Source organism: Chenopodium album, chromosome 13, assembly GCF_948465745.1.
Source record: "Chenopodium album chromosome 13, dcCheAlbu1.1, whole genome shotgun sequence".
Taxonomy (NCBI): Eukaryota; Viridiplantae; Streptophyta; class Magnoliopsida; order Caryophyllales; family Amaranthaceae; genus Chenopodium; species Chenopodium album.
The window spans coordinates 48,653,886-48,665,839 of record NC_137846.1 but is presented as its reverse complement, the minus strand read 5'-3'; the positions used below and the strand labels follow the sequence as shown (position 1 = coordinate 48,665,839).

At 30.3% G+C, this 11,954-nt stretch overlaps 1 protein-coding gene and 1 non-coding gene across 2 annotated transcripts; both read left to right on the top strand.

The window, feature by feature from the left end:
- The first annotated feature begins 452 nt into the window (after window positions 1–452).
- Window positions 453–524, top strand: TRNAE-UUC (transfer RNA glutamic acid (anticodon UUC)). The gene has a single exon. It is a non-coding gene; the product is annotated as a tRNA-Glu (tRNA).
- A 5,605-nt stretch (window positions 525–6,129) lies between these two features.
- Window positions 6,130–11,093, top strand: LOC145576783 (CBS domain-containing protein CBSX5-like). The gene is made up of 3 exons (XM_081634487.1): window positions 6,130–6,286; window positions 6,353–6,536; window positions 10,104–11,093. Exons 1-3 carry the CDS (start codon window positions 6,130–6,132, stop codon window positions 10,960–10,962), a joined length of 1,200 nt encoding a protein of 399 aa, XP_081490613.1. The 3' UTR covers window positions 10,963–11,093.
- The last annotated feature ends 861 nt before the right edge of the window (window positions 11,094–11,954 follow it).

The following is an 11,954-nucleotide window of genomic DNA, read 5'->3' as shown; positions in this document are numbered from 1 at the left end:
TGACATGTTTTTACTTCACTATTCTCGTAACTTTTTTACTTTATTTTATGATTTATATATATATAATAAAATATACAGTACTAATATAATCTTTTAGGGTCATTGTTAAACTTGCATAATGCAATGTGTGTCGATGATACAACGGATTGGAAGAAGTATGATAATCCATATAAGGTTGGTTTTGGTGGCTTAGCTAAAAATGTCATCACTTAACCCAAGAGACCAATTTAATTGGATTGGATTTAAACCTTATATCTTAAATAAATGAGCTCATTTCAGTTTTCATGCACTAATTAAAATTTAATGGAGTAAACGTTATGCTTGTCAAAAAGATTTAGATGTTTAAGCTTTTGATTATTCGGGTTAATCGTTGAAACGGCGGGTTTTAAGGTGATAGACAAATTATTTAAGATACTAATTAGTAAATTTGTTAAGACATAAATACCAACAAATCCGATGTCGTCCAGCGGTTAGGATATCTGGCTTTCACCCAGGAGACCCGGGTTCGATTCCCGGCATCGGAACTTTTTGTCCAATTTCCTTTTTTTTTTCCTCTTTTTTATTTCATGAGCTTCTTCCTTACTTTTTCTCTCTTCCTTTGTTTGTTCGTATATTGTCATTTTGTCAAGCTACTATTTAACAAAATATATACTACCTTCATTTTACAATATAAATGTAACATTTTGATCTTTTGCATTATTCATTTAAATTTATTACTCAATATTAATTTTGACTTGTATACACATATATAAGTATAATTATATATTTATGTGCAAAATATTGTTGGATTTGGATTAGTTACAATGTGTATTTTCAAAAAATTAAAAAAGATAATACTCCATACTTTATATCTATTTATTGTTTCCCTAGCTTAGGAGTAGTACCATAAAAACGACCTTATTTGATCTCCGATCCATTCCTTTAATATTTTTATTTATTAATATCGTACTTAGAAACCATCAAAGATCATAAAAATATGACTCTTGTAAATTCGTAATTTATAGTATTGCCCTTAAGTGTTCACCAATGGTGAGTGTTAATCAAATAAAAAATTACTTGATACTCCGTACTACCCCGTAATTACCCTTCAAGTCTTAAACAATAGGACAGGAAGTGTTGAGAATTAATTTGGTCAAAGAAATTAGGTTAATCATAATATAATTAGCAAACAAATCACAGTTTAATATAAATAATTTTATTTCTTAATTAAAGCAACCACATGCATGCAGGTTTATTTTGAACCACACATAAAAGCATCAATGTTTTGTCCTTTTGTTGCCTTAAAAAAAAATCAATAATAATAACTTAATACTAAAACAGACACTTGGAGTGACACGTGTCACATCATAGTGTTGTTTTTTCCCTCCAAAACTCCCCTTCCCTTTTTAACTTATTTTTTTTAAATTTTATTTTTATGTTAATATTTGATTCTATAATAATATCATTCCAAATCTTTTATATTATGTTTATGACAAATATATATTCCTTTTTATTTGGTGTTCATTATTATTCTATATACATTTACCTAAATAATTATTTCAACTTCTTTAAAAAGAAAATGAATTATTTTAACTCCTTTTTAACTATCTTTTAAATGGAGTATTATTAGATTTTGCCAAAAAAGTTATAATAAATTGATTCATTTAATAGATGTTAAATAAATTACTTTAAAACATCACTTAATTTTTTTTTTCAAATACCTCTAGCTAATATTTTATTTCAATTTCAATTCGATATAACTATATATTCAAGTTAATTTACAATTTTGTTTATGAAATTTTACTACTATAAGTACACATTATCACAAATTGATTTATAGAGTATAGTATAAAATAAATGTTGTGTTTTACAAATGATTTTTTAGATATAAAGGTGATATATTATTTGTAATTTTGGGTATGTTTGCACTTTTGCTAATAACTTTGGTGGAGATTTTAGTTTGTTGTTCGATTGGTTTTTGATGTTTATTAAAAATGCATTTATAAATAAGTATTCACTAATATGACCACTAAACCTGATCAAGCACTGCCTGGAAAATTCTCGAGTTCGGGCAAACTACAAAAAAAAAAAAAAAAAAAAAAATCCATTTTTAGATAATTTGTTGCTTTGCCTATTGATATATATTATGACATTATAATTCACTATATATGATTTGTATGTTTTATTAAATTTTATTTGTTGGATATAATTTATTTTTTTTATAAAAATTTGACTTACTGTGCATGGCACGGGCCTTAAGCTAGTAAAGAATAATACCGAGTACTCGTTATTAATTACTTTAATTAAACTCGTATTACTTAATTTAACGTTTAGGTAAATAGCTTATCAATGATTAATTTCTTAGATCTAAATTTGACGGTCCTTCTAGATGTGCTAAGCATGTGTTTTCACTAATTTAAACTAAAGTTTATTACTCAATTAAGAATAATTAATTATTATGTCATATTGTCACGCTGCTAATATAGACTATGTATTGTTGTTTGATGGGAAATTTGTACATTTCAAAATTATTTAATTAACTTAGTCAAAAAGTTAACATGTGACCACTGATCTATCTCTAATTGGAATATTAGTAAGAATAATTAGATCAATGCTCATTAATAAGTTGCATATGTTATCATGGATTTAAATCATGTAACTTGATATCTTATCACAATTTATAATTATTGTGTTTAAGTTGGACCTTTTTTAGGACAAGGACAACAAACAATTTGCAATGTGGAAATATACTCCTCAGGACTAAATTTTGTTTGTTTCTTACAGATTGAAAATTAATTGATTAATTATTAAAATTGAATTTATTTTTATTATATTGCTTATTTGTTATTCTTTTCTTGGAGAAAATTTAGATCTTGTAGTTGAACAATATGGTGCTATGGCGGCCTTGGTACAATGATCTTATGTAAGTAAGAAGGATTTGAAGACTACAATAATCAGAGATATTAGATCTTAGATGTGTTTTTTTCATCTTATTTTGACTCATCTAGACATATTTAAATTTAACTACGGAGTATATTAAAATATCTAAATTTGAACTTATATAAGCAGCTTGGTTTATTGCAATTTATTATTTTATTACAGCACATTTTATTTTTCTAAACTTACTCTAGAATATTATAGTAGCTTAGTTAGGACTTAATAGGGCATCAAATGAAATAATGTAATCCATTGCTTAGTTGATCATAATCAATGAAGAGAAATTATGATTAGGTGAAGTAGTAGTTGTAAAAGGGTGAAAATTAGATCAAGAGGGTACTCCATGAACAAAATATATATTTTTATAACCATATATTAAAATTCATGAATAGTTGAAAGTCCTTGTATAATCAAATTGATAATGGCTTTTTTTTTTTTTTAATTACTACAGAAAGAAAGTATGACGAATTACAGTGAAATATAGTATATAAAGATCATACTGTAAAAGGTCATCAGAAATTTGGAAATGCAATACGGTTTAGCCAATTTTCAACTAACAGAACTTAAAGGTTAAACTAATTTATGTACAAAATATAATATCATCTATAATTTGAGTGAAATTTGTTTATAATATCGAGCCTAAAATTTAAATTACACATTCGGTACATCCTAGATGTTGTAGATGATTAGCGTTTTTGTAATTCTTTAGGATAATAACGAGCCTATATATTGTATTGTTTATTTAAAGTCAAAACATATATAAGATTCAAAACCCTCTTTTGTAAAATATTACGTACGAAGTACAACATTATCTTGATATTGAACTACGAGCATGAATTTTGTTGGCGCTTTGTATTTGGGAAAAAAAAAAAAAAAACATATTTATACCATTATTATTATTAGTATGTTGTGAATTATTTAATTTGTCCCAAATAAATCATATGAATGATAGGCAAAGTTTATGTCCAAATTTTGAGTTGTATACAATTTTAAATCTTATAAAGTCGTCTTTTTAGCAGGCAAATTTGAGATTTTGGCATGAAAACTTTATTATTATTGGTAACTTATTGTTTTGTTTGTCAATGAAACTTTATCCCACTAGATACTTGAATGATCTTCTTTGTCGATGTGCACCACCATCTTATATATATGTGAACTTTTCATTCTTAGCACTTACCCTCAATAACATTCTAAACTTTCACCATGAGATCAAATTACATAACATTGTTGGAGTTCATGCATGCTCTAAACAAGTAAACAATATTTTAAATCATCTCCAATGAATTATATGGGGGTGTTTGGTTCGGAAAATGGAAATGGAGTGGAAAGAGAACAAATAACCGGGAGGGGGGAGGGAGGAATCATTTAGCTATTACCTTTTCATTTGTTTAGTTTAACCATAGAAATGACATTTGTTAAGAGGAGGGTAAGGGTATTTGTTACCCCAAAAGTTTTTGAGAGGTAATAAATAGGGGTGAGCAAACCGGGTACCCAGTCAAAATTTTAGGACCCGGACTTGGAATTGGTTGGAACCGGGTCCTAAAATTCGGAACCGGAATTGGAATTGGTTTAACCGGGTCCTAAATTTTAGGAATTGGAATTGGAACCACCGGGTACCGGTTCCGGTTCCGGGTACCCACTTATGAATGTAATTGTTAAAATATAATACAAATTATAATTCTTATTTTAGTTAGTATCATTATTAGTGTTTAATACTTATATTTATATATGCATTAAGCTATTTGTATTCATGTTAGGTATTAATAATACTTTTTTTATTGTACAAATTAGATACATTTAACATATTTTTATTATTTAAAATTTATTTAGTTTAGGATATATTGGATAACCGGGTACCCAACCGGTTCCGGGTCCAAAAAGTTGAGAATTGGAATTGGAATTGGTTATAACCGGGTCCTTAATTTATTACCCGGAATTGGAACCACCGGGTCCAATCTCGGTTCCGGACCCGCCGGTTCCTAACCGGTTCCGGTTTCAATTTCGGGTACCCGGAATTTTTGCTCACCCCTAGTAACAAATGAGGATTAACCATTACCCTTAGGTAATGGACTAATGGTAATTGTTACCATGCATTCAAACCAAATAAACACATGATAACAGTATCGGTTTAATCAAATTCGTTTCCGATCCAAATAATACACTAACCAAACGCCCCCTTTATGTGTATTTCCTATTCTCTGATGTGATTATCAATGACCTAATTCATCATTTGCTATAGTACTAGTAGGATAGATAAATCCTTTTACTCCCTTAGCACATTCTTAATGCTTTGACGTAAGACCGATAGAATTTCATCTATGCTCCAAACAATTCTACGTATCCTCTCTGAGTTTTTGGGATTTTCACTTCTTTGATTAAAGATGCCTTAAATTATCATCTCAGTTATTCAAATACTAGAATAAATCCTTGTTCATCTAATTAAGATCGACATATGCTTTATAAAAAAAAAGAAAAGCCTGACTATATACAAGTTCAAAAGTATTTTACTTCAAATCAATTATCAATAAATAAAACAACTCAAAACTATCACTTATACTACATATATGTTAGTCATCATAACCTCTCTTTGTCCTTCATTATTACCGGTCAAATCACATTCATCTTCTCTTTAATATTTTACAGTAGGAGTTATATATATTAATTAAACTCCACAAAACATCACTCTAGAAAATTAAATTTTAGGTGACATACTAGACCAATATATATATATATATATATATATATATATATATATATATATATATATATTTTTTTTTTTGTGACAATCTTTTGTTTGAGAATGGTTGAACTAATGATTTGTATAACACTCACATCCTCCAATCCTCTTCATGCCACTCTTGACTAATAACCCTTTTTCACTTTTACAATTTTGTTTAATATAAAATTAAAATAAAATAAAATACCTCTTCAATGGACCTTTTCCATTAAAAAAATCAAGACCCCACTTCCATAATTAAAAAAACATAAAATTTAGAATATGCCCCCAAATTTTTTGTATCATAGTACAAATACCTCACCACATGCCATAAACCCTTAAACTTTTGTAACATCCCAAAATTTTTTCTCAAATTTATAAATACACCCTCAATTGATATCATTTTTACTTACTCACAACCAAAAATTCCCAATTTTCTCTCTCTAAAAAAACTCACTTTCTCTCTCTAAAAGTTCCATTTTTTTTTATCTTCTTGCATGGCAATCAGCTTGTTAACCCATGTGGTATCTGACCTTTGCTTGGGAAAACCAGCCATAAAATCACTTTCTCTCTCCTCCACAACCACCATTGCTGATGCTCTTTCCGCCATTAAAGCTTCTAAAGAGAGCTTCATTAGCATATGGTCTTGTGAGTGTGATGAACTCCCCTTAAGTAAAATTAATAATCATAATCATAATTATCATAATAATAATAATAAAGTTAATTATGATTATGAATTTGGGTCGTCATGTAAATGTGTTGGGAAAATGTGTATGGTAGATATCATATTATTTTTATGTCAAGAAAAGAATTTGGAATCTCCTTCATCTGCCCTGCTTTCCCCTGTTTCTGCCATTTTGCCTCAAGATTCTGCCTTTATCAAACACGTGGATCCTTCTACTAGGTATGATTCACCTGCTTTAGTTTTTGAACTTTATTTAAAACAAATTTGATTGTAAGGTTTGGCTTTAATCTGAATATATTTAATTTTTTAATTACAAAATGTTATGTTGTTGCCTCTTGGACTCTTGGTACCTTGATGTTAACAATATGGTCGATTTATATGTTGTTTAATATTGGACACGAACAGAGTTAGGTGTATCTAAGGGTAATTTATGTTTATTTGAACGGACTTGATATTGTAAATTTGTAAGACATACTCCTTCCGTTTTTTATTTTATTTTTATTTTTATTATTATTTTTTATTTGTATCAGTTTGATCGGCACATTTATCAAGTCATAACTTTGACCATTAATATCTTTAATTGTTAATTAGTAAAAATTATAACAAAATTATATTATGAAATTAGACATTATGACTAATTTAATGATATATTATATAATAATATTTATTTTATTTTATAGAGGTAAGAAAATTAAGTCAACCATGATATGTGAATATTGTAAAAATCAAAGTGATGCATTTAAAAAAAACGGAGGGTACGTAAAATATGAAAATATCTAAGGTTGAAATGGGGAAATGGAATAAAAATAAATCACTTGAACTTGTATGCATAAAGCATGATTAATTAAATTAGGTTGGTTTGTTATAATTAGCAAAATTTGAACATTTTGTTAATCCATTTTAATTATGGTCCTAAATTTCCTCATAATTAAAGCTATTTTTGGGAAGAATTTGTACTTGAGTATATAAATTTTCTAAGGGGTGTGTAGAATCATGATGTAGCTAGCTTCCTAGATGTGCAATTTGTTTTATTCAATTGAGTTTAATTTGGTCTATATGCTTTATAATAGTTGCTACAAATCTACATCTTTTAACTTTTATAATAATGCCTTTAATTTATAAAATGTACTTTACACATCATTTTTCTTTTTCTTTTTTTTTTTGAGGGAAAAAGAAAGTGTACTTGTACTTGAATTTCAGTCACCAATTCACCATAAATAGTTTTTATTATCAGAAATAGTAAAATAAACATGGTTAGGACAACCATCTCCCAAATTGAGTTCCTTTCCCTGTATGAGGTGAAAATTGAAAAAGTGTAAATTTATACGTACCTTTAATAGAAAAGTTGATGCATGATCATCACTAGTCTATTAACTCTTGCTTAAAATAAAATTTCAACCTTATTTACATAAATCTGTCTCTTGTAGGACTAAAACTTATGAACTTTGACCATAAATTGATTAAATTCTCATCTACATAGTAAACGTACGTAGCGAGAGTGAGGAATAGCTCTAGTGGTTAGAGTTTTTCTTCCGATTTCAAGAGATCTTGGAATCAATTCTCACTCCCGTCCTTGTGGCTCTCTAAACCCAAACAAAAAAAAAAAAAAAAAAAAAAGTAAACGTACGTAGCAAAAACAAAAATGTGGCATTTGACAAGGATGCGTAACAATATGTTATGTCTTTCTTTGTTAAATTTTAAGAGTGTTTTTTCAAGATCCTACGTGATTTGGTTTCGGTTTTATATTACTAGGCTGAAAATGACATCCAATATTATTAATAAGGCAAAAATTAGCCTCTATTAATTATAATAATAAAAACCCAATAATCCAAAAAAAACTAAGAGGGAAAAAAAATCCAATTTGTGAGTGCTACCTTCCTCTCTGGTTCATGCAAAGTTAATAAAAAATAACTGTAGTAAATTACTTTATATTGATAATATTAAATGATAATAAATCTATTAATAAATGGTTTATTATGCATTGCATGTAACTTTTTTGTAAGTTTGTACTCCAAGTTGGTTAAATGCAACAACTTGACATTAATCTAAAATAATTTTATTTAAGGCATGAAATGCATGGTCAAACTAATTTAATTCATCTTTGACTATAGTTACTATACTACCACTACTACTTCAAGCTACTTGATAGTTTTAGATTAGGGAAATGTCAATTATAGGTAGCTGTAAAATTTTCTTTGTATTATAAGGATAGTAGTAGTAATTAATCTAATCTCTTTGTAATAGGAAAGCGGCCCGGTGTAGCTAGTAAAATATAAAAATGTCACTTATCACGTCTATTGTCTCGATAGATATTATTATTTTTTATAATGTACTCCGTAGTAATTAGGACTTAATTAATTAATAGGGTATTGTAATTTCTTATGGTCATAGACAATGAATTGTAAATTTGATTAGGTGAAGTAGTTGTTCGAAAGGGTGTAAATTAAGCAAGAGCTAGTCAAGAGGGTAATCCATGAACAAATTTGTACAAAAGCATATCCAAATTGTAAAGTATACACTCTTTTGGTTTATGTTAATGGACAAAATTGTACTAGTGGTCAATTCTCATTAGATTTAGTGTAGGAGAATACTATAGTACCATTGTTCGATCTCATAGAGACCAATCGGTTTAGCCATCCATTTCGAAATTAAAGACAAATGATGATTTCAATTTTATCCATTTATAGTCGGTAATTGTTATAGTCTTAGGGTTAAAGTAAACAATAGAAGTGTCGAGACTTACTGAATGAAAATGATGGCTCGTGTTTTTGTTTGCATTACAGTATGTACTTCTTTATAGGGTATCTTTGTTAGTGTCGGGAGTTAAGTTGATGAAAACTTGAGTAATAAATGCTCTTGAATTGCTATTATTTGCAAGGATAAAGACATGTGCTAATAGAGGTACATACCCCAACTAATTGGTATTTAATTGAAGACTATTTACAAGTGAGGCGTGATTAGATTCAACGAAAGAGGAAAAGAGCTGACCTAATTTAAAACTCGCCACATGCGACTTATTAGGATTTGTTTTTGTTTGGCCACCACATAATATAGATCTTGTTAAGTGTTATTTGTTATGGTTGAGGGGTGTATTGACTCTGTTGAGTCCGTACTTGTAAGTTGTAAAGGAGTAGCTAGATGTATTTATGAAGTGGTGCATGCATATATGAAATCTTGTTCTGCGGTCAAGGCTCCGTGGCCTATGAGTTTCTTTTTAGCTCAATTTAGGAATGGCAGAATTATTGCTGTCTTTATTTTAAGCCGATTTGTTAGTGTAATTAAACTTAAAAGCTATATATGTTGCGGCTTTTAAGGGTGTTTTTTCCTCTGTTTCCAAGACGTACTCGATAAAAAATTCTCGACTTAAAAATATGTAACATAAGAGAGAATTTTTGGTGCATAGAATTTTGACATCTCTATTAGGTGCAGAGTATAATACAACAGGACTATCATCAATTATTATCGAATGTGCTAAGGGTCAATGAGACGAGTATAACACAACGGGAAAACAAGCATGTAAAAATTAGTAGATAATTTGTGGTGTCAGATATAAATTTGGGGTACAATGTCACCCCAATGTATGTAACAGGACATGACCAAACTCTTGGACATTTTGGCAGACAAGGCGAAAATGAATTTTGTTCTATGATCCCATGTCCTGCACTCCTGCATTCTGTTTAAAGTGTCGCGTTACAATTGAGTATGTACTAATTTGTTTCCTAGCAGAAATATTTTTCTAGCCCATTCCTAATTGTTTCCTCTTGGTTTGTTTTTATTAATCTTCAGCTTACTAGAAGCAATTGATCTGATCTTGGAGGGTGCTCAAAATTTAGTGGTGCCCATACAAAATACAGCTAGCTCGAATTCGAGAAGAAAGCAGCAGAAAGCCAAGGGACCTACGATCCATAATGGTCGTGAATATTGTTGGTTAACCCCGGAAGATGTGATCCAATTCATTCTAAGCAGGATTGGCTTGTTTACCCCGATCCCAAGCCTCTCAGTTGAGGAGCTTGGGATCATCCAAACCAACATTCTTGCTGTGGATTACCATGCTCCAGCAGTGACAGCACTCGAGGCGATTGCTCAATCGTTAGTTGAGCAAAGCTCTGTTGGGGTGGTGGATGAAGACGGGGTCCTTGTTGGGGAAATTTCCCCTTTCACCCTTTCTGCTTGTGATGAGACTGTTGCAGCGGCGTTGATGACCTTATCTTCAGGGGACCTCATGTCCTACATTGATTGGGGTGGCCCTCCTGAGGACATCGTAAGTGTCATGAAGGCGGGTTTGAAGGAGAAGAAACTAGAAGGGTTGTTAGAATTGTTGGGTGATGAGTACTCGTCTTATTCTTCTTCCGCGTCCTCCTCATCAGACGACGAGTCAGTGTCATCTTCATCATCTACCTCAAGGCTTACACGGTATAATAGGTCATGGAGCTACTCGGCTAGGCTAGTCAGGAAGGCGGAGGCAATCGTTTGCCACCCCAAGAGCTCATTAGTAGCGGTGATGATCCAAGCTATTGCACATAGGGTAAACTATGTTTGGGTCATGGAGGATGATTGTGGCCTTGTTGGAATGGTCACATTTCGGGACATGCTAGAAGTTTTCCGAGAGTATTTGGCATCAATGGTCGACGAATGGGGTGCTTAGCAAGAGTTACTTGGAAGCACAATAAATGAATAAGGAATGCCTGCTTCTGTGGCTTGAACACCCAACCGAAACTTGGTTTTGTTTTGATACCCATGTAATTGAGTAAAAAGGCCTTAGTTTTTTTTTTTTTTTTTTTTTTTTTTTTTTTTTTTTTTTTTTTGACCTTAGTAACTTAGCTTATATCAAAGAGTTATTAGATTTTCAATTTGGATTTCGGCTTCTCCCCTTTGGACTTGAGGTGCACAGTTGTGGTGAAGAGAACCTTAATTAGCCTTTTGCTTTCGTAGGAGAGTTTAGCTGTATTGTGAACTAAGGATTAGCATCTTGTGTTATTATTTCGTTCGTTTTAAATTGTATTTATCTCCTTTATTAATTGATTATGTTTATGTATGTTATTTTCAACAGTTAATATAAGATATTTTGGCCTTATCTTGCGATGAAAAAGATTTGATATGATGTAACGTATGTAGGCCTTTATGATGTAAAACTTGCACACTTAGTCAATGTATAATTGGATCAAGTTTTGGTCATTTTACGTTGTTTTCCTAAAAGATTATTACAACTGGAACACAAAAGTAATGTCAACGGACAAATAGGTGCGATTAAGAGGGTCCCCTTCGATTTAGCGTATTGTGCTCATTGTCATCTGAAAATGAATCCTTATCCACTCCAGATTTCCAGTGTTATACATACTTTGTAAGATAGATTTTGGTACATAACATGCATATCAAAGCTGTTGTATAAACCCGTAGCATTTTGAGATAATTGATACTCATATCAATTAATTTAGTTGGTTAAAAGTGAGGGTGGTATACTGGTATATAAGACATGGAATGAAATCCCATTTACATTATGAGCCTTCAAATCATATTCAGATATAATAAACTTGACTAATTACAGAAAAGCACGGTTGTGTGCATGCATCTTTGAAAGCATGTCACGATTTTTTACTAAAATCTGATATTCAAATCTTTTACTAATTAACAACTTAG

What these genes read in the sequence shown, in the direction of transcription:
- LOC145576783 (XM_081634487.1), top strand. Translation starts at nt 6,130, where the DNA reads ATGGCAATCAGCTTGTTAACCCATGTGGTATCTGACCTTTGCTTGGGA. An exon ending in TAGCATATGGTCTTGTGAGT is followed by an intron (nt 6,287 to 6,352) that starts GTGATGAACTCC and finishes ATAATAATAAAG; the next exon opens with TTAATTATGATTATGAATTT. An exon ending in CACGTGGATCCTTCTACTAG is followed by an intron (nt 6,537 to 10,103) that starts GTATGATTCACC and finishes ATTAATCTTCAG; the next exon opens with CTTACTAGAAGCAATTGATC.